A 27,634-nucleotide genomic window follows, 5' to 3' on the forward strand; every position below is an offset into this window, starting at 1 on the left:
TATTGCTGCAAAGCACTTCAAATGTCTACATGCTAGCAGAAGGGAGAAAGCTATACACTAAAAGGATTACTAATCTCTATCAACTTCTCTCCAATATTCACTACCAATAGGTCTAGCCACTTGTGTTTTTCCACAGTTAATCTGTTCAGTGTCCTGCTTCTGAATTCCAGGTTAGCCACAGGGGGCTAGCTGTCAGTGATGAAAGCCACGGGCCACTCACTCATTAGTCTCTTACCTCCAGAAAGCCATTCTCCACCTTAGGCGGTTCATTGCAAGACACAGGGTGGCATGTGGGTATGGGGCTACTCCACTGTCCTGTGGCTTCACAGGTACTCTTCTTCTCCCCTTTGATGTAGAACCCCTTGTTGCAGCTGTAAGCCACCATGGCCCCAAAACTGTAGTTTGATCCACTTGCATAGCCATTCATGATGCTTGGTGGCTCTCCGCACCGCACAGGGATGCACTGGATGGACATGGGGGAAGGGTTCCACTGCCCACCTCTCAAACATTCAATCTTTGCTGAGGTGTTCAGTACAAAACCTTCTGTGCATTTAAAGCTCACAACTGACCCTGCTGCAAATTTTGCTTTGCTCACAGATTCTAAAATGCTATAGGAAACAGATGGGGGTTTTTCACAGAAATGAGCTATACAACGGGGCATGGCCTGACCCTCTGGGGGAACCCATTTGCCCTGGGCATTGCAAAAGAGCTGGGAATTGTCTGCCAGGCTGTAACCATCTGAGCAATAGTAGAAGGCAATGTCTCCAAATAACCGATGGGCAGTCTCCGGAGAGGCGTGTTCCACGTTGGGGGGCTCATCACAGGAGACAGCCAGACACTGCTGGTTACTTCCATTCCATTTGCCATTGGCCAGGCATTCAATGGTGTCAGGACCAGCAAGGGTATAGCTATGAGATTGGGAGGAAAGGAACAATAACTGAGCATAACATTTGAGGAAAGGTGTTTGTGTCTTCGTAATTCTGTTTTTATTTTTTTTTTTACTCTTTCCAACAATGACTACTTTTAATTGTTATCCTTTAAAATAATATTTATTAAGATGGAGGTGTAGTAGGAGAACTCTACAGGCTCATCTCATCCCTCAAACACAACTAGATAATTGTCAAATCACTCTGAATACCCAAGAAATCAACCTGAGGATGGACAAACTGTACAACTAGAGGGAGAGAAGGGGCCACAACAAGTAAGTGCAGAGACATGGTGTAGGGGAGAGGATCGTGGGTGCTGTGGAGGGGAGGGAGCCCTGGTCTCGGACAAAGGTGAGAGAAAAAGGAGTGTTCAGGGGAATGCACACAGAGAACACTTCCCCACAGCCATTTGCTGGGAAAATGACAGGGGTTAATTTTCATGAGTTTTTGCAACCAGTGGGTCTTGAAAACTGGAGTTTTAAAGGTTGGCAGGCTTGGCTGGTACAGAGACCCTAGGCACTGCCCTACTCCTGGAAGGAAGGCAAGCAAGCAGCTCTGGGGTGGGGGTGGGGGGCAGATGGCATCATCTGAGGAATGCCCAGGTGACATGCAGAGACAGTTTGCTCTTCTTAGAGAGCATCTGTGAGAGGTGGCATTTGCAGAGTTGCCTCTTCAGGGACAAAAGAGCTGGTGGGTGCCTTTTCCTTCCCTTGCGCCTCAGCATAAACACAGAGCCACTTGTGGTTAACAGTACAGCACCGACACTGGCTGCCTGACCTGTTTATACCAGGTCCCAAACCCCTGTGCTCTGCTGGGACTGCCCTTCTTGGACAAGTGTGTCTCAGGGCCAGCGTGGCGGGGCCCCTTCCCCAGAAGACCAGCAGAAACCCCTGTCCACACCACGTCTCCCAGCCAGAGTTCTGCGAGGCTTCAGTTCTAGTGGAAGTAGTGTCAGGTCTCATTTAACAAGCACAGCAGAGCAGCACACGTAGTTAAAACTCACTGCACTCTGGCCAAGGATCAAGCACTGCCCAATGCAGACAAGGAGAACCTCTGCAGACAACTGGCCTGAAGAACACAGCAGCCAAAACACAGCAGCAGAGTGCACACAGCACACACCAGATGTAATCCCTGAAGTGCCAAACCCTGAAAACTACGTGACCACTTCTTCAAAAAGCTGTTACTCTCAAAAGCAGGACACATAACAGGCTTTTTGAACACACAGCAAAAGACGGAGACTTAGACAAAATGCCAAGATGGAGGAATTCATCCCAAATGAAGCAACAAGATAAGGTCATGGTCAGAGATCTAATTGAAACAAATGTAAGTAATATACCTGATGGAGAATTTAAAGCAACAATCATAAGAATACTTACCTGGCTAGAGAGAAGAATGGAAGACTTCAGGGAGGCCCTTAACACAGAGATAAAAGAGTTTAAAAAAAAAAACAGTCAGAAATGAAAAATGCAATAACTGAGATTGGAAACAGACTGGATGTAATGAACACAGGCTGGAAGAAGCAGAGGTACAAATTAGTGAAATAGAAGATAAAATTATGGAAAATAAGGAAGTAGAACAAAAGAGAGAAAGAATTATGGATCATGAGAATAGACTTAGAGAACTCAGGGACTCCATCAAATGTAATTACATTCATGTCATAGGAGTCCCAGAAGAAGAAGAGAAAGAAAAGAGGGCAGAAAATTTATTTGAGGAAATAATAGCCAAAAACTTCCCTAACCTGGAGAAGGAAACAGACATCCAGATCCAGGAGGCATAGAGAACTCCCATCAAAATCAAAAAAAGTAGGCCAACGTCAAGATATACTGTAATCAAATTTGCAAAATATCTGATAAAGAAAAAATCCTAAAGCAGCAAGACAAAAGAAGTCCCTAAATTAAAAGGAAAGACCCATAAGGCTATCTGCAGATCTCTCAACAGAAAGTTGGCAAGCCAGAAGAGAGTGGCATCATATTCAATGTGCTACATGAGAAAAATCTATAGCCAAGAATACTCTACCCAATGACAGCAAGACTATCATTCAGAATAGAAGGAAAGATAGAGTTTCCAAGACAAACAAAAACTAAAGGAGTTCATGACCACTAAACCACCCATTCAAGAAGTATTAAAGGGGACTCTTTGAGTGGAAAGGAAAGACCAAAAGTGACAAAGACAAAAAGGAACAGAGAAAATCTCCAGAAACAATGACAAAACAAGTAATAAAATGGCACTAAATACAAATCTATCAATAATTACTCTGAATGTAAATGGATTAAACGCTCCAATCAAAAGACACAGAGTGTCAGAATAGATAAGAAAACAAGACCCATCTCTATGCTGCCTATAAGAGACTCATTTTAGACCTAAAGACACCTGCAAGTTGAAAGTGAGGAGATGGAGAAATATTTATCATTTATCATGCAAATGGACATCAAAAGAAAGAGTAGCTATACTATATCAGACAAACTATATTTTGAACCAAAGACTGTAACAAGAGATTAAGGGCACTATATCATTATAAAGGGGACTATCCAGTAAGAAGATCTAACAATTGTAAACATTTATGCCCCCAACATGGGAACACCTAAATACATAAACAGTTAATGACAAACATAAAGGAGCTAACTGATAACAATACAATAATAGTTGGGGCTTTAATGCTCCACTTACATCAATGGACAGAAATTCTAAATAGAAAATCAACAAGGAAACAATGGCTTTGGATGGCACCCTGGAACAAATGGTTTTAACAGAACATTCCATCTGCAAAATACACATTCTTTTCAAGTGTTCATGGAACATTCTCCAGAACAGATCACATATTAAGCCATGAAACAAGCCTCAACAAATTCAAAAAGACTAAAGTCATACCATGCATCTTTTCTGACCACAACGCCATGAAACTAGATGTCAATCACAAGAAAAAAATCTAGAAAAACCACAAATACATGGAAGTTAAATAACATGCTACTAAACAATGAATGGGTCAACCAGGAACTAAAAGAAGAAATAAAAAATACAGGGAAGAGCCGAGATGCCCTTCAACAGACAAATGGATAAAGATGTGGTCCATATATACGATGGAACATTACTCAGACATCAGAAAGGACGAATACCCAACTTTTGCATCAAGATGTATGGAACTGGAGGAGATTATGCTAAATGAAATAAGTCAAGCAGAGAAAGTCAATGATCATATGGTTTCGCTTATTTGTGGAACATAAGGAATAGCAGGGAGGACATTAGGAGAAGGAAGGGAAAAAATGAATGGGGGAATCGGAGGGGGAGACGAACCATGAGAGACTATGGACTGTGAGAAACAAACTGAGGGTTTTAGAGGGGAGGGGAGTGGGGGGGTGGGTTAGCCCGGTGATGGGTCTTAAGGAGGGCACGTACTGCATGGAGCACTGGGTGTTATACACAAACAATGAATCATGGATCACTACATCAAAAACTAATGATGTACTGTATGGTGACTAACATAATAAAAAGAATACAGGGAAACAAATGAAAATGAAAACACATCAGTTCAAAACTGTTGGATGCAGCAAAAGTGGTGGTCCTAAGAAGGAAGTTTGTAGCAAGTACAGGTGTACCTGAAGAAGCAAGAAAAATCTCAAATAAACAATCTAATCTTACACCTAAAGGATCTGGAAAAAGAACAACAACAACAAAAACCTAAAACCCGTAGAAGGAAGGGAATAATAAAGAATAGAGCAGAACTAAATGATATAGAAACTAAAAAAGACAATAGAACAGATCAACGAAACCATGAGCTGGTTCTTTGAAAAAAATCAATAAAGTTGATAAACCCCTAGCCAGACTTATCAAAAAGAAATGAAAATGACAAAGAACTCAAATAAATAAAATCACAAATAAGAGAAGAGAAATAACAACCAACACCACAGAAATACAAACAATTATAAGAGAATACTATGAAAAATTATATGCCAATAAATTAGACAACCTGGAAGAAACGGTAAATTCCTAGAAACATATAAATTACCAAAACTGAAACAGGAAGAAATAGAAAACTTGAACAGACAATCAGCCAAGAAGTTGAATCAATAATCCAAAAACTCCCAACAAACAAAAGTCCAAGACCAGATGTCTTCACAGATGAACTCTACCAGACATTTAAAGACGAGTTAATACCTATTCTTCTCTATTCCAAAAAATAGGAAAGGAAGGAAAACTTCCAAATTCATTCTATGAATCCAGCATTACCTTGATACCAAAACCAGATAAAAACTCCACGAAAAAAGAGAACTACAGACCAATATCCCTGATGAACATGGATGCAAAAATTTTCAATAAAATCCTAGCAAATTGAATCCAACAGTACATTAAAAGAGTCATTCGCCACAATCAAGTGGGATTTATTCCTGGGCTGCAAGGGTGGTTCAATATTCACAAGTCAATCAATGTGATACAGTACTTTTATAAAAGAAAGGATAAGAACCTTTCAATAGATAACAGAAAAAGCATTTGACAAAGTGCAACATCCACTCATGATAAAAACCCTTAACAAAGTAAGGTTAGAGGGAACATACCTCACATAATAACGTCCACATATGAAAGACCCCACAGCTAATATCATCCTTAATGAGAAAAAAAGGAGAGCTTTTCCTCTACAGTCCGGAACAAGACAGGGATGTCCACTCTTACCACTATTATTTAACATAGTACTGGAAGTCCTAGCCACAGCAATCAAACAACATAAAGAAATAAAAGGTATCCAAATTGGTAAGGAAGAAGTCAGACTTGCACTATTCGCAGATGACATGATACTCTATATAGAAAACACAAAAAACTCCACCAAAAAAATTGCTAGAACTGATACACGAATTCAGTAAAGTTGCAGGATACAAAATCAATGTACAGAAATCTGCTGTGTTTCTATACACCATTAATGAAACAGCGGAAAGAGAAATCAAGAAATCAATCCCATTTACAAATGCACCAAAAACCATAAGCTACCTAGGAATAAACCTAACCAAAGAGATAAAAGATCTATACTCTGAAAACTATAGAACACTTACTAAAGAAATAGAAGAGGATACAAAGAAATGGAAAAACTCATGGATTAGATGAACAAATATTATTAAAATGTCCATATTACCCAAAGCAATCTATAGATTTAATGCAATCTCTATCAAAATACCACCAGCATTCTTCACAGAGCTAGAACAAACAATCCTAAAATTTTTATGGAACCACAAAAGACCCCAAGCAGCCAAAGTAAACTTGAAATAGAAAAGCAAAGCTGGAGGCATCACAATTCCAGACTTCAAGTTATATTACAAAGCTGTAGTCATGAAAACAGTATGTTACTGGCACAAAAATAGACACATACATCAGTGGAACAGAATAGAAATCCAGAAATAAACCCACAATTATACGGTCAGTTAATCTTTCATAAAGCAGGAAAGAATACACAATGGAAAAAAGACAGTCTCTTCAACAAAGGGTGTTGGGAAAACTGGAGAGCAACATGCAAAAGAATGAAACTGGACCACTTCTTAAACCATACACAAAAATACATTCAAAATGGATTAAAGACCTAAATGTGAGACCTGAAACCACAAAATACCTAGAAGAAAACATAGACAGTAGTCTTTTTGACATCAGCCATCGCAACATTTTTCTAGGTAGGTCCCTTAGGGCAAGAGAAACAAAAGCAAAAATAAACTATTGGGACTACATCAAAGTAAAAAAGCTTCTGCATAGTGAAGGAAACATCAGTAAAACTAAAAGGCAACCTATGGACTGGGAGAAGATATTTGCAAATGACATATCTGATAAAGGGTTAGTATCCAAAATATATAAAGAATTTATGTAACTCAACACCCCAAAAAAATAATCCAGCAAAAAAATGGGCAGAAGACATGAATAGACATCTTTCCAAAAAAGACATACAGACAGCCAACAGAAATACGAAAAGATGTTCAACATCACTCATCATCAGGGTAATACAAATCAAAACTACAAGAGATATCACCTCACACCTGTCAGAATAGCTAAAATAAAAAACACAAGAAACAACAAGTATTGGCGAGTATGTGGAGAGTAAGGAACCCTCTTGCACTATTGGTGGAAAGGCAAACTGGTGCAGTCACTCTGGAATATAGTATGGAGGTTCCTCAAAAAGTTAAAAATAGAACTACCCTATGATCCAGCAATTGTACCACTGTGTATTTACCCAACAACAGCCAAATTATTGAAAGAGCCCAAATGTCCACCAACTGGTGAATGGATAAAGAAGATGTGGTGTATACATATACAGTGGAGTATTACTCAGCCATAAAAAGAATGAATTCTTGCAATTTGCAATGACATGGATGGAGCTAGAGTACTATGCTAAGCGAAATAAGTCAGAGAAAGACAAATACCATATGACTTCACTCATATGTGGAATTTAAGAAACAAAACAAATGAACATGGGGGAGAGAAAAAAAGAGAGGAAAACCAAGAAACAGACCCTTAACTGTAGAGAACAAACCGATGGTTACCAGGGGGGAGGTGGGTGGGGGGGATGGGTTAAATACGTGATGGGGATTAAGGAGTGCACTTGTGATGAGCACCAGGTGTTGTATGTAAGTGTTAAATCATTAAATTCTACACCTGAAACTAAATTCACGCTGTATGTTAACTAACTGGAATTTAAATAAAAACTTGGAAAGAAAAGAAAATATTTACTGCTCGAATACTGAGCTTACTGATCAAATGACCTTCATTTAGGATATAGAAATACATCTTGATATTAATAGTAATGCTTGTTTAGAAAGGGAAGTGGATTTAAAATTTTTGCTATTTAAGGACCTCTAAAACTTGTTGCACATTTCTTTAAAAATAAAAATGACTCGGTTTAAATTTAAAATATCATCTGTCTATAGATGGTTTTAGTTGATTTTATCACTAGTCTTTGAAACAAAAGCACTAATGAACCATATGTAGCCCGCACATAACTCATGCACTTACTTGTATTCAGTGAAATTTAAAGCAATGATTGTAATTTTAGTCTCCAGGGCTTCCTAAACCCTTACCCAACCAAGTGTTAGCATTTCGAGCTGTGTTCTGCATATGGCTCTGCTATTCAACCAGTATGAATCAATTTTGCTTAATAACTCTCAGTCTTTCTTTATGCACTTAACAGATATTTTCCCACAGAGGGTGACAGATTGATGATTTGCAAAAATCGTAAATTATTCTCAAGTGCTCTCTCAATGAAGGAGAACAAAATATTACAGTATGTAGTATTAGAATAATTACATGTGAGTCATTCTTAACTTGATTCTCGCTTTCTCACTGAAGAGAAAGATGACAGAATTTTAAAGGAATGTCTAACACCTGAGTCGTCTGTCATTTTGATACTAATGAAGGATAAGGGGACGAAAATAATTAGGCACCTAATTTAATCCTGTTTAGACATATTAATTTTTTCATTTTACAGATGAGTGAATGGTGGTTCCACAGGCTAAGAGACCTGTCTGGAGTCACACAGTTGCAAGCAGCTGAGTTAAAAAACTGAATTTGATTTACAAGATTCCAACACTTACCCTTTTCCATGACATTGCTGTTGCCTTCCCTTTTTCTTTTTTAAAATGAGGCAGCTCATAATTTGCAGATGTCCTGTGGAAACTGCACTGCAGTGTCACCTAGTACAAATTATTTGACCCACCTTTCAGCAAAGGTTCTTAAGTCATTAGTTAGCAAACATTACTCCTAAGGTCCCTTTTAGTTTTATAAGGAATCTGCTATGATAGAGAGGTTGGAGTTCATCCCCCTCACTGGCCAGATTCATGAAATCTATAGAAAGCAGAAAGATCAGGGAGAAAATGGTAGAGCATCAGCAGAGACGTATGCATCCACCCTACCTAGGGCCATTTATCCTGCTATGGACAGAAGTCGTCTTGAAATACTCACAGACGTCCCTGACAACTATGTGCAGTCTCTAATTAGGGTCTGCTGCAATTCATTGTTATGGATAAGCTCTGCTCTTCCTATTAGAATTCAAACTTAGTAAGTTTTTAGATGGCTTCTGTCTAGGAGGATATAGGAAGTTATATAAAGACAATATGCTAAAGACATAATTTTATTATTAAAAAAACCATTTTCCAGGTCTGAGTGCCCAGATTCTACTGTTCCTGTGTAGAATGTGCTCTAAGTTCCATTTATAGAGACTCCTGATGTTTTATATTTTTATAGCACAATTTACATCCTCTGCACACTTTGAACCATGCATCATTATTTTCATGGGTCCCTTGATGCTGCTAGCGTATTTCATTGGTGGAAGTTCACAAACACCTGAGACATCCCTGATTTATTAGGATCCATTTTACCATCTATAAAATGCTCCCTTTATTTCATGGGCCCAGCTACTTTGAGGTAGAAGCATCTGCCTCCAGAACCTTCCTTCTTCTTCAAAGCCTCTTAAGGACACAAAAATTGTGTATAGTAATTTGGCAGCACTTTGTTAGGTTTCTGACCCCTTATCTTCAAGAAAATCCCCACCAACTACTCTTCCCTAATGAAAAATCATAGCAATGCTCTTCTGTAAAGTAATGGAAGATTGCCACTAAATACAAATATTATGAATAAATGAATTTAAAGAATGCATTTTCATCACTACCCATAATTTCTTAGAACCTAACCTAAGATCTTGACTTTTCCTTATGACTCCCAATCAACATTTAGTCCTTCATTACATAATTCTCAAGGACCATGCTATGGGCTAGAGCCACTTCCTTGGTGCACAATGCAATGCTCATGCATTTGCTCGTTTACACATCTGTGTCCATCCTGCCCTCCTTACCCCATCCACTGCCTGGTGCATTATAGGCCCTTTCACACCTACAGCAGTTGCTTAAAGCAGAAATGATTAATTCTACCTCAAGAATGGAAAGGGGAGGAAAGGCTTCCCTGTGGAAATGGCTTTTGAGAGGAGTCATAAGAGAAGAAGAGTAGAAAAGGAATCACTCAAGACTGAGAAGTAACATGAACAAAGAGGCTGGAGTGTGATACAGCTGGGGCATTCTGGGAACTTACAAATAGTTAGGAATGGCATCTGAACGCTGAAGTCGTGATCACTAGGATCTTGTGTGTTTTGACAGGTCGTGATCGTTGATGGGTAGAGATATGGCAGGCACAGGTGAACTGGAAATGGTTTCTGACAGTTTCTTTTACAAGGACTCTCATAAGATTTTAGCAGACAAAATGTCGCTAGGACAGAAAGATATTTAAGCGGTTTATTAACTAGATGACCCAAAGAGTACTTTGTACTCTATAGAAGTAACCTTTTTGGGAGTTTCATATCTTGTGAATGCCATAAAACTGTCCTTAGTTCCTACATCCGTCAGTTTATAAGCAACATGTAACTGTTGGGCAGGGAACTGTTTATGGTCCAGCTCAATGTTTCTAACCTTACAGGATAATATTCAACAAAGATAAGATGGAACGTGCTGCATATATATACACAGTGAAGAAAAACTGCACAGATGGAAAACCTGGCTTCGTGACAGCCAATATGAAAGACTTCGGAGTTCCACTGAAATTAAGTTGAATGAGTCAATGGCGGCATCCTGAAAGGGTGACTGCATTTCTAGAAACTCATTTATTTAGAAAGAGAAGAAGAGAAATAAAATAAATTGTTACCTCTGTACGTGTGTATATGTCAGCCCCTAAATGTGGCATTTTTATCTCTGCCACATTCTAACTTGCAGGTATCATTGTGCATTCAGCTTTGGGTACCATAACGGAAAATGGACGACAGACCTATTGGAATAGGCTCAGAATGATTCTGAGAGGAACAGACTCGGAATCACGCTCATTTATGAGAAAGAAGTTCAGACTGGAGACTGAGTTGGCCGAAATGCCTGTCTCCCTGCACCGCATGAGCGATCATTTCTCAGGAGATATGTGAAGGGCTGGGATCTTTCATGGAAGCCTCCCACTTAGCTCCACTGATCCGTCTGTAGGAGAACCTCAGGACCAAGCCATGAACACCTGAATGGGCTGGCATTTCGCTGCTGCAGAGAAATGTACATGGAGTGGTTTCAAGACATGGGACCAAAGCCAGTACTTTAGATAAAATGCTCAGTAAAGACAGGGATTGAGGTTTATTAAAAATAACTATCTTCCAAAATACAAACGTTAGTCTTTGAAGATGCTAAAGTGGTATATATATTCCAAATCACAAAAAGTAAGGAATTGCTAGCTATTGCCTAGATTGAACTATGACTGGTCTCTAATCCAACTGCTGCATTATTTCCTTATGTTAGAAGACTGAAGATGTGTTACAATTTCTGCGGAACATATTTCACCTGCTTATTTGTTTAAAAGAATCATTTGGGGCACCTGGGTGACTCAGTCGGTTAAGTGTCCGACTCTTGACTTTGGCTCAGGTCATGATCTCAGGGCTGTGAAATCGAGCCCTGAGCTGAGCTGGGTTCCACACTGGGCACAGAGCCTGCTTGAGATTCTCTCCCTCTCACTCTGCCCCTCCCTGCTTACACACACACACTCTCTCTCTCTGAAAAAAAAAAATCATTTCAAAAAATGATAAGTTTTATACTGATGATGACATACATCCTATAAATGTTGGCTCCCAAAGCAGGAAAACTGGTATTGGCACGAATCTAAAATGATGGAATATTTAATTTTATTCTGTGACATTTTGCATTCTCATTCAAGAGACACTGGGAACGCTACTGCAGTCTATTATTTAAAATCAGGCCATACATATTATAAGACAAATTGTCCTACTCCATAATTCCAAGGAAAAATGGCCCATCAATATTATAACGATGCCACAGAAGGGCATATTTCAGGATGAATTTGCTGTAATTCATTAGCATATTTCTGGAATAATATTGAAAAATTCTTTGAGAATGGGCAGAGTAATCTTCAGATACAATTTTCAGTGATTTGATTCACCCACTGAGTGGGAGCCAACTAATGAGCATGTGGGAAGCTTTATGAGAGAGCTCCCCAGTGGATTATTAGCTCTTCCCTTTTTAAAGGACCGTCTAAGAGCCTTAAAAGAGCAGCATACTAGATATGTCTGTAAAGAGCTGCAATTTAATAAGAGCAATGGAAAGTAGAAATCTGCATCAGCAGTTAATTCTGTTTTCAACTAAAAATGATAAAAAATTTTATCTTAGTGCATTCAGTAATTGCATTTAAAAATCTACATTTAAGAAGAATCAGCAAGGGGAACATTCTATGAGGATTGTAGGATTTCAATGACTCTTCCTTTCCTCTGAGCTTCTCACCAAGAGAGTAGACACATAAGGATGAAAAGAAAAATGGGAAACAAGTTATCATTTTATTTATTTGGGCAAACAGCTGCAAACTTCCAGCCTAGCGTTTTGATAAAAGGTAAACGTGGAAGGTCAATTTTAGGACAAGAGGCAGAAATATACTTCTTGTTTCTTTCCTTCCCTGGCATTCATCTTACTACTCCTGTCTCCTAAAGTATTTGCTCTTCCATCCTAAAGTTGAGAGTGGTTCTTTCCCCCTTATTTCAAGGGAGGGTCTGTGCAAAGCACAACACCAATATGAGAAGAAACAACACTAGGATCAAAGCAAGAATGTGCGTATGTGCACTCAAGAAGCAGGCCGGGGCGGGGGGAGGGGAGGGGGGGGCGGGGATGCCTGGGTGGCTCAGTCAGTTAAGTGTCTGCCTTCGGCTCAGGTCATGATCCCAGAATCCTGGGATTGAGACTGCGTGAGGCTCCCTGCTCAGCGGGAAGCCTGCTTCTCCCTCTCCCACTCCCTCTGCTTGTGTTCCTGCTCTTGCTAACTCTCTGTCAAATAAATAAATAAAATCTTAAAAAAAAAAAAAAAGAAGCAGGCAGGGGTGGCTCAGACAGTGTTCAGGGCAGTGGGAGTTGAGACGGCTGGAGAGGAAATAGGCTCTAACCCTCCTATCAAGCCAACAGCACCTCAGGAAGCTGAAGGAGACTGCAGGCCCATTGCACAAACAGGCCCATTGCACAAAAGCCGTGACTTGAACACAGTGACACCATCCTGGAATAGAACAGATACAGTGCATGTTGGCTTATGCCAATCAATTCCTTGGGGGGGAAGAAATAGAAAAGGAGTGAAGGGAGAGAACTTCTAGTTCTGGCTATTCCACAGTCTGAAAACCTTCCCTATATCATACTTGATCAAATATAACAGAAGTTATTTTAGATGCACATGCCAGAAATAAGGAGGAAATTAACAACAGAGAAGTAAGCCTGTGACTGAATGCTGTGACTGCCATCAGATTGGACAGGGAAGGGAAGGAGAGATGATAGGAAATGTAACTCCGGAGTTGAAAGAGAGTAATAGCTGAGTCTCTGGCATAAACTTTTGTCCTAGAAGGACATTCACTGAAAGGATATTAAGTAGAAAAATTCCACCCAGAGGCACTTGACAGGACAAGTGAGATCTCTGTATTCGTCAAGGCTCTAGGTGGGAAAATCAAGTCCCTGCTAAAGGCAGCCATCCCTAGGTCTCATCTCATGTGGATCTGAGGTTAGAATTTATGCCATTTACTTTGTATGGAAAGCCTTCAAACTTATAAATTAATGTAAAATTGGTTTCTTAGTTGGTGATATTCCATGGGTTCCTGGTAGAAGAAATAATTCACACACTTAAACCATAAGGGACTATCACAGATAAAACAAGTCCTGCTTACTGTAAGGACACAATTTGAAATTACAAAACATGCACAAGCATGTTTTCCATCATGAGTGAGTCAGCTGGCAGAACAAACAGCATGATTAGAGCACCAATAAATTGAGGTAACAGAAAAGTGATCTAAAATCTAAAAAATTATATAAGTATGTTGACATAAAGAAAAAAGACTCAAAATCCTATTTAAAAAGAAAAGACTATTTTAAAAGAAATATTTGAAAAACAAATACATAAATTCTAGAAGCAAAAATATAGAAAGTAAAGATTAAAAAAATTAATGGATACATTTAAAAGCAGATTACAGATAGCAGAAAAAACACTGTAAACTACAAGGTATGTGAAAAAATACCCAAATGCAGCCCAAGTTTATAAAGTGATGGAAAATGTGACAGGTTAATAAATATGAAGACAGAAAGAAAAGGTCCAATATATATCTCATAAGACTTCTGTAATAAGAATTACAGAAAAGAGAAAGTGAAGAGGAGGGAATATTTGAAGTGAAAATAGCTGAGACTATGCTAAGATTGGTAAAAGACATGAGTTCTCAGATGTAAGAAGTACAATGAGTCCTGAATAAGATGAAAGAAATAAATACACGTTTAGTCATATCATAAGGAAATACCAGAACAACAAAGACAAATTAAAAATAAAAACCAAAGGGAAAAGATACTACTTATAGAGGAACAACAATTCAATCAGAGTTTCTCAATCTCAGCACTATTTGGGACCAGACAATTCTGTGTTGTGGGGGGCTGTTTTGGGCATTGGGGGCTGTTTAGCAGCATCCCTGGACTCTATCCACTAGAGCTAGGAGCACCCTCCCCTCAACTGTGACAACCAAACATGTCTCCAGACATTGCTTAACGTCCCTGCTGGGCAACACTGCCCCAGGTTAAGAACCACTAACAGACTGATGATGGAATCCTCCGTAGCAACATTAGAAGCCAAAAGGCAATGGAATAATATTTTTAAAAATGTCTATGGGGGGCGCCTGGTTGGCTCAGATGGTTAAGCGTCTGCCTTCGGCTTGGGTCATGATCCCAGAGTCCTGGGATCGAGTCCCGCATCGGGCTCCCTGCTCAGCGGGGAGCCTGTTTCTCCCTCTGCCTCTCTCTCTCTCTGACTCTCATGAATAAATAAATAAAAATCTTTAAAAAAAAAGTCTATGGAAGAAAACTATTAATGTAGACTTGTCTACTCTAAACTCTAATTCAAGAGCAAAGTTAAAATACTATTATTTTCAGAAAAAGATTAGAATATGCTGACACTTACTGAAAAAAATACATAATGGATATACTTCAGGAAGTAGAAATATTAAACCCAAAAGAACGGAATGGGGTGCAAAACACAGTGGTGATGAAGAGTTTAATAAACATGTGAGTAAATCTAAATAAACATGGACTATATTAAAAAATGACTAATTTGAAAAGTCATAAAATGAGAGGGAAGTAAAATACAGACAGTGATAAAACATTTAAGATGAGAGAAGGGATGGAAATTTGTGCTTTCCAAGATCTTTGAGTCATTCAGGAGAAAGGCAAAGATATTCAGTATGACCTCGGGGTAGGGATGATTTCTTAAATTTGACACAAACACACAAAACAAAACAAAAAGGAAATAACTGATAAATATCAAGCACTATCTCGTAAAGTTTAAAATATGCATATTTCATGACTCAACAACTTCAACTTTTGGCGTCTGGGCCAGAGATAGTCATACTCATATATACCAAGAGACACATGCAGGGATATTTACTTCAGAACTGTTACATCAGCAAATAAAGGAGAAACAAATTAACCTTCTGCCAGTAAGGAAATGAGTAACTTACAGACAGCTCATTCTTCCAAGGGAATACCATATAGCTGTTAAAATGAATTCTGTTGATTTACATGTATCAATAGAGAAAAATGAAAAAAAAAACATGGTAAGTATAAAAAAAATCAAACTTCAAAAGGACAGAGTACAAAGTGACATATATAGAAATTAAAACACATAAATCAATAGAATGTTTATGGGGACATACATATGGAATAAGGACAAAAATGCCCATTTGATATTTTGGGGAGAATGGAAAAGTGATGAGAATGGCTTTTTGTTATATTTATATTATATTTCTTTCATAAAAAAAGAGCCACAATAACTATGGCAAAAATTTAACATGTACTTTTCTTTCAAGAATGGATGCCTAGGAGGGGCGCCTGGGTGGTGCAGTCAGTTAAGCATGTGACTCTTGGTTTCAGCTCAGGTCGTGATCTCAGGGTCGTGGGATCCAGCATGGAGTCGGACTCAGTGCTCAGCACGGAGTCGACTTGAGAGATTCTCCCTCTCCCTGCCCCTCCCACTTGTGCTCTCTGTCTCTCTCAGAAGAGAAATAAATTTACAGAAAATAAATTTACAGAAAAATGTAAATTTATATGTATAGCATGACCTTTAATATTAAAAAAACATACGTAAAGACAAAATTCTGAGAACTATAGTAAAATACCACCACTTTGGATAATTTTTTTTTAAAGATTTTATTTATTCATCTGAGATACAGAGATACAGAGAGAGAGAGAGCATGAGCAGGGGGAGGCAGAGGGAGAGGGAGAAGAAGGCCTCCCGCTGAGCCAGGAGCCCAACGTGGGGCTCCATCCCAGGACCCTGGGATCATGACCTGAGCCAAAGGCAGATGCTTAATCATCTGAGCCACCCAGGCGCCCCCTGGATAATTTTTTAAAATATATATATATTTTTTCTTTTTAAAAATTATTTATTTATTTATTTTTAAAGATTTTATTTATTTATTTGACAGAGAGAGAGAGAGAGAGAGAGAGAGAGAGAGAGAACAAGGAGGCGGAGGGGCAGAGGGAGAGGGAGAAGCAGGTTCCCTGCTGAGCCGGAAGCCTGATGCAGGGCTGGATCCCAGGACCCTGAGATCATGACCCGAGCCGAAGGCAGACACTTAAGGACTGGCCACCCAGGCACCCCATCTTTTTTTTTTTAAGATTTTATTTATTCGACAGAGAGAGACATTGAGAGGGAACACAAGCAGGGGGAGTGGGAAAGGGAGAAGCAGGTTTCCCGCTGAGCAGGGAGCCCGATTCGGGGCTCGATCCCAGGACCCTGACACCATGACCTGAACTGAAGGCAGACGCCCAACGACTGAGCCACCCAGGCGCCCCATCTTTTTTTTTTTAAGATTTTATTTATTTGAGAGAGAGTGTGTGAGCGAGCATGAGTTGGAGGAGGGGCAGAGGGAGAAGCAGACTCACTACAGAGCAGGGGGCCTGACCCGGGGCTCAATCCCAGGACCCTGGGATCATGACTTGAGTGGAAAGAAGCCACACTGACTGAGCGACCCAGGCGCCCCTCAAATATATTTTTCATTTTCTAGCTTTATATGGTGATAATTCATTACTTGTTTTTGTCAAGATCTAGCTATTATTTAGAACATTTGTATTTTATAAGATTTCACAAACACTGAGATGACTAATCTCAAATAGTCCTGTGTAGTTTGTTAGGGAGCAGTTTTTGTTTTTTATTTATTTTTTAAAAAGATTTTACTTATTTATTTATTTGACACAGAGAGAGAGGGAGGGAGAGAGAGAGTGAGAGAGCACAAGCAGGGGGAGAAGCAGAGGGAGAGGGAGAAGCAGGCTCCCCGCTGAGCAGAGATTTTTCCCCCCCTCCCCCCAACAAAGCAGTTTTTAAATGAGTTAATTTATGGGGGAGAGATAGAGATGGGGCCAAAGAAAGCTAACTCTCGCACTGACATTTTATTTACTTATTTAATTTTAATTCTAGTAGAGCTAACATACAGTATTATATCAGTTTCAGGTGTGTAATAGTGATTCAAATCTCTACATTACTCATCAAGCGCTCCTCAATGTAAGTATACTTTTAATCCCCTTTACCTATTTCACTCATCCCTCCATTTTAATATCAAAGATTTCTTTTTCATTTAAGAAGGTGTTAAGATTTGGGATTTCCATCAGCTATTCATCTAAGTGTTTGACTCTCAGTAACTTTTTGGAAAAAAAATATATTGTCGCCACCTGCTGGCAGTCCTGTACTACTGGGACTGTCCTCTATCCAGCTGAAATGAAACTTCAACTTCTATGATAGAATAGAAACTGCCATCTCATTTGTGTTTCAGTCATAATAACAGCAAAGTTGGTTGAATTAATTAAGTTTTTTCCCCCTGGCTAGGCCAGGCTTTATACTAGGCATTTTATTTCTCACAGTATCTGTAAGTATGAACCTTTAATGAAATTGTTTTTATGTAGGACACTCGAAGCACAGAGAGGGGATAGAATTTTCCCAAAGCCACACAGTGAAGGACAGAGCTGAGCTACAAATCCAGAAAGTGGCAACTCTCTGCTGGTGCTGCTTCCAACTGTGTGAGAAACACCTCTGGTCAATCTGGAGCGTGAAAGCACTATTATTCATGGTGAAAATATTTATTAAAGGAGCATGGGGGGTGGCGGGGAAGCAATGAAATAAATGTAAGTCAGATGTCCTGGGATTCACTTACCCCTCACTTCCTTATCACCTCCCTGAGATGCTAAGCAGACACCACCCCAGGGGGAGCCTCCCCTTTCTCTGTACCTCACAGGGCTTTTGTGAGGAGTCAATGAGACAGTAAGTGTGAAAGCCCTTTGTAATCTGCTTCCCTGTTTTTCAAATTTTACCTCTGAATGAACTGAGATCATTAAAATAGAAAGACCTGAGCTTTATTATCTTTTCCCCCTGCAGACATGTCACCTTTAGGTTGTGACTCAAAGTCTTGCCTTCAGGTTTGCAGAAGATAAATACATGAATGCCTATTTAACCAACCGAGTCACCCAGGCACGCCCACAAATGCCTATTTAAATGTGCTTTTTGCATCTTTCAGTGAAGTAGAAAGCTATTTTCCACTGCATTGCCCAATGTCCATTGTTCGAGGCTTAATTTGAGAAATTACTCTAATTCCAGAAAAACACTGTTGCCACAGGAGAAAACAAGAGCATAAAGCTCTCTCTGGCCTTGGTGGCCAGGAAACGTAATTTAGCGTTTGATGGAGCCCATCTCCATGGGGGGGGGGGGCGTCCACTCCCTCGAGGCTCCCAAAGCTTCTTTCCCTCACACGGTCACTCACCCTTCTTTGCAGGTGTAAGTGACAGTGTTCCCAAAAGTGAAGTTCCTCCCGGTGATGACAGCATCTTTGATGGCCGGTGGCTCTTCACAGACCACAAGATGGCAGGTAGGTGGCGCTCTGTCCCAGCTGCCTGAGGCGGAGCATTCAAGGACAGAAGGGCCCTGTAAGCTGGGAAAGAATGGCCATTATTCACTACTCTGGAGACGATTGTGAGCCGGCTCCAGAGCGCTTCTGTCAGTGAATGGCTAAAACAACATCACAACGGCTGCAAAATAAAATGTGCTCCCTGGTGCTGGAGTAGGGCACTCAGACCTTGCAAATAGATTACCTGGATGAGAAGGGGTTAATAGGCTGGTTGGGATCCAGCTAAAATGGAGACAGACACCCAGGAAGTCATGGTAACTGAGGTCCAAGGGCACAGTCCTTGTCCTGAGCCTGGGCAGGTGCACTGTGTTGCTCGTGACTCTGACCTCAGGTCTTCCTTTGATTTCGAAAACCTCGCATCCCAATGGCATGGCTTAGCCACCTTTGTTTGCCTACCTGAATCTGCCTGTCTGTATCACTCAACTCTATTCACTGGATCTGTTTCACTTCAGGTCCTGCTGACCAAGTTTCTGACTGCAGCCTCTCCCTTCCATCCCTTCTGTTGGAACACACACACATACACCCCCACGCACAGCACTGATCAAATCAACCTCTTACAGTATTAAGAACCTGAGCCCTTACCCTGACATGCTTTTGTAACATCCCATACAATTTTCAGTATAAGCGTGGTAAGTTATGTACCAAAAAAAAAAAAAAAATCCAGATATTGTGTTATGCTTCCCAAACATTTTTTGCTTTCATGTTTAATGACTGAATGTTTACAGTGACTCAACTAGAGCCCTCAGAGTCAAAGTTAGGTGGAATATTTCCCTAGGCATTCCCAGCACTATAAGCTAGTCTTCATGAAGCAGCAAATTTGCGCATATCTTTTACATTTAGAAACTTGTATCTAAAGTCAGCTAGTTATATACAAATGAAACCTACTGAGTAAATAATGAGTAACAGGGTATTTTAGGAAGTTGGCTGGTGTCTATGGACTTTACCTGTATCCACTCTCACATGAATACGATGCAGTAGAAAGGTAGGTAAGCCCACTCAAAATATATTTCCCATTATTTATGCTTTCAGGGCTAGAACACTTGACCAGTTCACACATAGGAAGAGAATGACTCCAAGAACCACTAGCAAGACAGGATGATTCCTTATCACCATTCAGTGTATATCCTTTATTACACCTAAAGAGGATAAAGGGAGATTACTGAATAAAATGTCCTTTATTTTGCATAATTTTATCAGTGCCAAAACCTTTAAAAATATTGAGAATTTACACTTTACAATTTATTGGAAGAGTTCTTTTTTTTTTCCTACTGAAATAATGCTTTGAAATTATTGTTTTCCAAGACTGAATACTGTACATCTCCCCCATAGGGACCTTGCTGAGTGATAAGTAGAAAAATTAAGAGTTTGGCTTGCCCCCAGTTTATGCCATGGATTAGTAGCTGCAAACAGAAAATTCCTAGTTTAAGAATGGTCTGGGTTAGTATGAGTACCTGAGCCAAACCTCCAGCTTATAATCAAGAACATTCCTTAGCTTGCAGGGCCTTCCTCCATGGCACCCGTTCTCAGAGCACCTCAGCGATTATGGTGACAATAATAAGTTACTTGTCAAGGGATTTAAGGATTCTAGACAGGACTGCCACCATTAGGTTATGGAACTTGATTCCTTCGTACTACACATAGTTCAATTAATTTTGTATTAATTAAAAAAAATATCCTTTGGGATTCTTCTCCTCCCTTTCTTTCAGTTTTAGATCACAGCCAGCATGTCATCAACAACTTCTACAATGTAGTTTTAATCTTACACACTTACCTGTATGTTATTTTACTGCCATAGGTAAATGCTGATCCATCAATGCCACCATTTTCTGGAATAGCAGGTGCACCACAGTACACAGCTAGAAGGTGGAAAAAACAAAGGAAGTATTGCTTTTGCCGGCGTGTAAAGAAATCTCTAAAAGCTCAAGGGCAGCTCCAAGTTATCTTGTCATGTTTAAAGATGAGCCCAATAGTTGGGTTTTAAATACAAAGAATATTGATACAGCCTAACACATGACACATCTATCCCTTAAATTTCTAGTATTGCCAAACACCATGAATCTGGGGGAATTTATGAAACATACCTTTGCAATATGGTAACAGATGACTCCATTCTCCAGACTCCAAACATGTGATTGTGGTTACTCCCAACAGCTGGTATCCTTCCTCACACGAGAAAGTGACTTGGGCGCCCAGTGTATAAACCTCACCAGAAGAGTGGCCATTTTCTGGATTTCCCGGAGCCTTACATTTTATAGGTTCTTGAAAGAGAGAAAAAGTTTTTGTGGGACAATGAGTGGTGTTCACACAACCATGCAGGGTCTCACAGCAAAAGAATTTCACTACAGTTAAAGTACCAGTTAAATCTTGGGGGGAAAAAAGCTCTCGAAGTGAGACATGGGAAGGCCTGGGATACAGGACATCAGACCAGAACACACATTTAACAGGCATTTAAACTACAGTATTTTGAAACACAGTGACTAACAAAAATATACAAAATTTACCTGGCTGAAAGGGAGCTGTTTATTGGGAAGTAGTGGTGGTATCAGGGCATTTATTAGGAGAACTTTAGCCGCTCCTACCTCCCTCAACTTCATGCCTACTTTTTAAAAGCAATTGGCTTTCTATCAAATTGATGTAAAGGCTGTACATTAGGCAGATTTGAGAAAAATTCCCAGCCTCCCTTTCCAAACAGACTATGGATCAGAAATCCCTCCTATGTGCAAATTTGGGGTTGGTCACCACTTCTAGGAAGAGAAATAAGTTAAAGGGATATTTAGGACTAGACTTGGATATGAGTAAATGTAATACTTGAATCATCAAAAAGGGAAGATATATTGATTCAATCTTTCTGAAGGTCATTCTGGCCATATAAATCAAGGACTTTATTGGTATTTTTAAAATTATTTATTTCTTTTTTTTGAGGGGGTGGGGAGGGGCAGAGGGAGAGAGAGAATCTTAAGCCGGTTCCACACCCAGCGCGGAGCCTGATGCTGGGCTCAGTCTCACGACCCTGAGATCATGACCTGAGCCAAAATCAAGAGCCAGACGCTTAACGTACTGAGCCACCCAGGCACCCCAGAAGTCAAGGACTTTATTTTTTTTTTAAAAGATTTATTCATTTATTTTAGAGAGAGAGAGAGCGCACGAGTTGGGGGAGGTGCAGAAGGAGATAGAGAGAGAGAGAGAATCTCCAGCACACTCCGTGCTGAGTGTGGAGTCTGATGTGGGGCTCGATACTGCAACCCTAAGATCATGACTTGAGCCGAAATCAAGAGTTGGATGCTTAATTGACTGTGTCACCCAGGTGCCCCATAAGTCAAGGACTTTAAATGAACCCTCTCAAAAAGTAAATGCCATCATAAGACTTGATTTTGAGAATTCCTCTTAACTTTCTATTTTTTGGGAGTTGGGCCTGTATTATCAAAGTTATCACAAAATCTAGAGCTGTGATAAGGGAAGAGGTCAGTTTTTTTCAATAACATAATTCTGTGTGGCTGAGGCAGAGGAAACATACTGATGGTGAAGTATCTATCTTCTTTGTTCTGACTGAGGCCATAGAGGCCAGTGATTATATTTCTAAATCCCCTCTGTTATTCTTGTACTATACCGATGTTGCTCCAACATTCTGGTGATATAGCTGGCTCTCAGTTTTATTTTTCAGAGATTGGGAAGTTGGGAGAGGCACAATGCTAATTTAAAGCTCCTTTAGTTGTTGCTTATATGTCTTTTTAAAAGATGGTTTTTATCTTCTCCACCTGTCCTTGGAACTTGAAAATGTTGTATTTTTAAATAACATACATTTGAAATATATAAATAAAAAAATTAATAACTTCCCAATTATACATGTACTAGTTACCTGCACAGTTTTTACCATCTCCTGTGTGGGGTGGGATACATGAGCAAATGTAGGATCCATTTGTATTCAGGCAGGAGGCATACTCACTACAATCTGACCCAACTGCGCATTCATCAACGTCTAAAATGAAGATAGCTTACAGGTAGTGAAGTTGATTGATTTTTCTTATGTATCAAATACTTGTTTTTACTTTTAAATCATTACATATCACTTAATGTATAACACTATAGATATTTTTATATAGTGAAAATATACTGTAGTAAATATAGCAGTCATGATCACATTGCAGATACACAATAAAAGCTATTATTCCCCCACTTGATAGGTGGTAAGTAGAAGAACAGAGATAGATGAAAATAGTCTTAATACTGAGCCTGGTAACAATTCCAAATATTTCTGGCACCTCTAGGGACAGCTGCTTTGTCACTGTGGCTTGCCCAGAGCTTACTGGGATGAGATGAAGTTAACAAAGGAATGTCACAAGAAACCTCAGGAATTTGGGAAGATTGTCTCCCAGGGAGCTAGCATAAACCCAGGGGGTATTGCCAAGATTGATCTCACCAAGGCATGATGGTGCAATGCCATTCCAGCTCCCATTATCTGTACAGAACATCCTTGAATCGCCCAACAGGTAGTAGCCATTGTTGCACTGATAGGTCACCGTGCTGCCAGCATGGAAGTCCTCAGCTGAGTAAAAGCCGTTCTCCAGAGGGGGTGGCACCCCACAGCTAATGCCTGTAATGTGGCCAGGAAGAGCACAACCACATGAGGAGCGAAATGCTCAAAGCACATTTTGCTTATATTAAGCCAGCAGTTCAGTTAAGCGGGACTTTCTATTGCGCATAAACACAGATCCAGAGCCCTCGAGGGGTGGCAGTGGGCTGCAGCCATACCTGTGCCCTCGGCACCCAGCAGACGGTCTGGCTCAGAGCAGGCATGCAAGTCATTAATTAAAAAAAATATTTATGAAGGTCCTGCTAGACACTGTTGTAGGTGCTGAAGTTACAGTAATAAACCAAAGAGAGAAACTCCTGCCCTGTGGAGCCTGCTATGTAGTGGGAGTAGAGAAACAAGCCACAGAGAAATACGTATGTTGGTGAGAATGGATGCCACGGAGAAACTTTGCTGATCGCCCTAACTAATAAAGCAGTCTGCTTCCACCCAACCCCTCACTTTGGATTTCCCTACTTTGCTTTCTTTTTCTCCAAAGCTCCTACTTCTGGCCCTTGTTCTTATTTACTATAAATAAACAATATTTACTTGTCATTTCCTGTCTCTCCTATTCCGGTGTAAACTCCATAAAAGAGACTTTCTTCCAACTGTTGCATCACTAGAACATAGATTGCTGTCTAGCACATAGTAGGTGGTTTAAAATCGCTGAATAAATAAATGACTTGATGCATCCAACTCAAGAGATCTTTTCCTGTTTCCTACCCAGCCATAACCCATCTCTCTTGGGGCTCCAGCTCCCAGCTCTGTCTTCCCTTCTCATCCGGTTCCCTGTTGCACCTGGGGTGCAACCACAGGGCTAGTCTCTTCATCACCCATCTCCCTCATAGAGAGGGAACTATTCAGTGAATAGTTACTGTGTTTACTACTGTGGTGTATTTAGCTTTTATCTAGCATTCCTGAAAAATGTCCCTATGCTCCAACATCTGTCAGGAGCTACTGAAATGCCTTCCACAGCAGCAGCTCACGTTCACAGTGGGGGAGTGGCTGTGTCCATTGTCCTTGATTCAGACAGTACTGCACAGGGTTCCCAACCATCTGGAAGCCTGGATCACAGAACACACTGATTTTGGAGCCTGGCTTTAAGTCGGCTGACGTAGTTCGCAGATGAGGTACCAATCCTTCTAAAGGTGGGCAATCTGCGGGAAAAGAACACAGGCACAGAGCTTGTCAGCACCCTCGTGGCAACATCGCCAGGTCAAGAGTCTCAAATCACGCCTTGCACCAGCATCTGAGAGCCTTTCTACTGCTACCAAAACAAGGTGACATGTGACCAGATCCCTGGCAAGCAAAATGACCAGGAAAAGACTGCTTTAGTCCACCACTTTTCCTCTTGCTGCAGAGGTCAGCTGAATATTTTAAGGAAAAAGTGGTATTTTAAGAATATTAATGAAATGTACTTATGAGTTATCAAAACCCATGAATTCTAGGACATCTTTAGAAACTTCTTCAAATACATTGAATTTTATGATCATTCAGAGTTTGATTATTCGGTGTGCAGACTGTCATGTCCATTGCTTTTTTCCCTGTGCTAACTGCCCCTAGACGGCTGCTAGGAAGTACCCTGTTGTGAGTACCCCATCTCACATAGGAGGATAGGGCTTTGGTGACATTTGAAATATTAACCATATCCTTCCTCTCATCCTATTTTCCTAATCTTGCTTTACCATTGTCTAAGTTTTCTCCACAATGAATTTTGTACTCTCCAATACAGCATGTATTTAAGTATTAAAAAAATAAATCCTTTGGATAAAGGTAGAGTAAAGGTGAATTGCTAGCTAAACAACAGACTGACAGGCACACCCTACTTGACCAACAGTGAATTCTGAACTGTCTCCTTTTGCAGGAAGATCTTGGGAGTAGTCAAGAGATGGCAGTTTACAGAAGAAGAACATTCTAACCAGAACAGAATATGCTCTTGTAATTGATCTTCACTCTTCCCACAATTCCAGACAGGAAATCAGGCCAGGCTAACACATTTCCTTTTTTGAGTTCCTCTGGGCATGAGGTAGCCAGTGATTTCACCTGGAAGTTTAAACACACGTCTTTAGATAAACCTTATTTGTTTCAATATGACAGAGTTATTATACCCTCATTGAGTCCTCTTGAAAACATTCACAGATCTGGGGGGGAGGGTGGTGAAGGGAAGGAGGCTTTTGTACAGTATGATTTCAGGGGTAACAGAGAAGTCTCTTCCCTCCCTCTCTCTCCTCCATCCCCACCCTCCCCTCTCCCAAATATGCCAGTTGCCAGATAGTCTGAAATTCTGACTGAGAATTTCTTGTCTAAAGCTCTGCAGTTTATTGAGGTGTTATAGAGGTTCCCCACATCTCATTCTCCTGTCTGCTGCCTCTGATCTAGAGGTGGGTCAACTGAGGCCTGGACAAGTTCTGCCACTATAATAATAAGGTAGACTTCTAGAAGCCCTCGCTATGTGGCAAACAAGACCACGACTACACCTGCCGTGTCGTGTGTGATCGTGCCGAAATTCTACTGTGCTATCTGTTCATCTTTCACAGATAAGAAACCGAAGCTTCGAGAGATGGAGTGACATGTTCAAAATCAGCACTACAAGGCTGTGGTCCGAACAGGGATTTGAACTCAGGCTGTCGGACTCCAGACTGGCTTTAACCACTGGCTCCTGTTACTCTCTAAGCATTGCCTTATGGCCGGCCCTCAATTTCTGCATCTTTAGTCAGAGGGATGTGAACCAGTATTCGCTCTGATTCTCTCCAGCTTGGAAATTACAAGGTCTCCTAAAATAATCATGTCTAATGAAATTTAAAAACATCACCAAGAAATTGAAAAGGGGATTAATTGAAAGTGACTGCAGATAACCTCTGCCTAGCTTCGTCCACGACCATAGCATCAAATGGTATCGGTGGTCAAGTCTGAAAACCCAGAGGTTGCAGTAAGATATGGCATCATTAGTCTGTTCACATTTTCACTAGGTTTGTACCTTTGTATCTCATTACTGTCATACACTGAAAATGGAATTGACCTGCTGTGGAGACAGGACATAGTCCCAGAGGTTCAGCTGGCTTATGGAACCCACAAAAGACTCAGCTGGGTTGAATCCCTCTCCTTTTTGGTCTTGTTCTTGCCCAACAACTAAGGCACCACCACCTAAAGAGAGGAGAGAAATAAGGAGGAAATTGACTTCATGTCTGTTATTCCAAACATGCTAACTTAATGAAAGCACTGACAATATAAAGGTATCAGGGAAAATTGTTGAAAAACCAAATTACCTACATTTACTGTATGTTTTACCTACAAGGACAAATTCAATATTTTATCTAGAGCAACTTAAAAAATAGTCAGAGAGGGTTTAGAATATTATACAAGATTTACAAACATTTAACTATAAAAACTACACATATACATACGTGCATGCGTATTTTATGTCAACAAAACAGGTAAGTTCTATTTTGCCTCCTTTATTCTAGGAAGTTACCCTCCATGACAGACTACCAGTAGCTGCTCTTTGTTTTCTTCTTTGTAACCCTGAAATGCTTAAATTTCTATCACCAATTCCAAGGTGACCTCTAAATTTGCCAGTGGCTACCTCATTGCCAAATTCAGCAGAAACTCATATTCACCTCTCGTGATTTCTCTTTATCGTTGGTTCCTACTGGGCTATTTCATTCTATTAAACTGTCCTTCCTGCATGTACTGGCTGGTCTGTGTTTGCCCCTCCAGAGATACCTGCCACCCTTCTCAACTCTGCTTTGTGCCCTCAAAGGCTGACACCACCTGGTTGCCTTGTTCCTCTGGCTTCTGTTTATACCTGGCTAATGGAAGGGCCAACCCAAGATAAGGAAGTGGGATGAAAGAGAAGCTTAATTTCCTGGATACCTTCCTCCCAGCAAGGTTTAGGTTTGCCTACATTCTGGCAACAACTCCCACCCCTTGTCATTTGGGGCCCATCTCTTGTGCCATTCTATTGTTGCTAGTCATGGGCGTGTTTTACTTTCATACTTTGGTTCTCTTAATCTTGCCCACACCTTTGCAAATTGTCCCTTCCTTAAACTCTCTTTAGTTCTCCTCCTTGGGGATGCCACCTGTTCCCTGCCGGGGGCTGGGCTGACTCCACTTTCTTTTCGTGAAGTCATCCTGTCCCGGCCTTCTTGAACCTTTGTGCTCATTTTGCCTCTCTTCTCCGCCTACCTCTTAAGATGC

The 27,634-nt window shown here is 40.3% G+C and overlaps 1 protein-coding gene across 1 annotated transcript in view; it reads right to left on the reverse strand.

Moving 5' to 3' along the window:
- The window catches only part of SVEP1 (sushi, von Willebrand factor type A, EGF and pentraxin domain containing 1), a 193,149-nt gene that overhangs the window by 38,510 nt on the left and 127,005 nt on the right, over window positions 1-27,634 (reverse strand). The window contains exons 28-37 of the mRNA XM_028108637.2: window positions 26,457-26,581; window positions 25,357-25,480; window positions 24,424-24,594; window positions 23,288-23,461; window positions 22,727-22,846; window positions 20,952-21,128; window positions 20,642-20,726; window positions 19,815-20,006; window positions 18,727-18,894; window positions 236-908 (exon numbers count right to left, since the gene is read on the reverse strand). Coding sequence (XP_027964438.2) covers window positions 236-908; window positions 18,727-18,894; window positions 19,815-20,006; window positions 20,642-20,726; window positions 20,952-21,128; window positions 22,727-22,846; window positions 23,288-23,461; window positions 24,424-24,594; window positions 25,357-25,480; window positions 26,457-26,581 — 2,009 coding nt within the window. The remainder of the gene's footprint in view (window positions 1-235; window positions 909-18,726; window positions 18,895-19,814; window positions 20,007-20,641; window positions 20,727-20,951; window positions 21,129-22,726; window positions 22,847-23,287; window positions 23,462-24,423; window positions 24,595-25,356; window positions 25,481-26,456; window positions 26,582-27,634) is intronic.

The sequence above is a fragment of the Eumetopias jubatus genome, unplaced genomic scaffold, assembly GCF_037043125.1.
Source record: "Eumetopias jubatus isolate StellerSeaLion01/CBP00866 unplaced genomic scaffold, mEumJub1_p1.0 scaffold_15, whole genome shotgun sequence".
NCBI classification, from domain to species: Eukaryota; Metazoa; Chordata; class Mammalia; order Carnivora; family Otariidae; genus Eumetopias; species Eumetopias jubatus.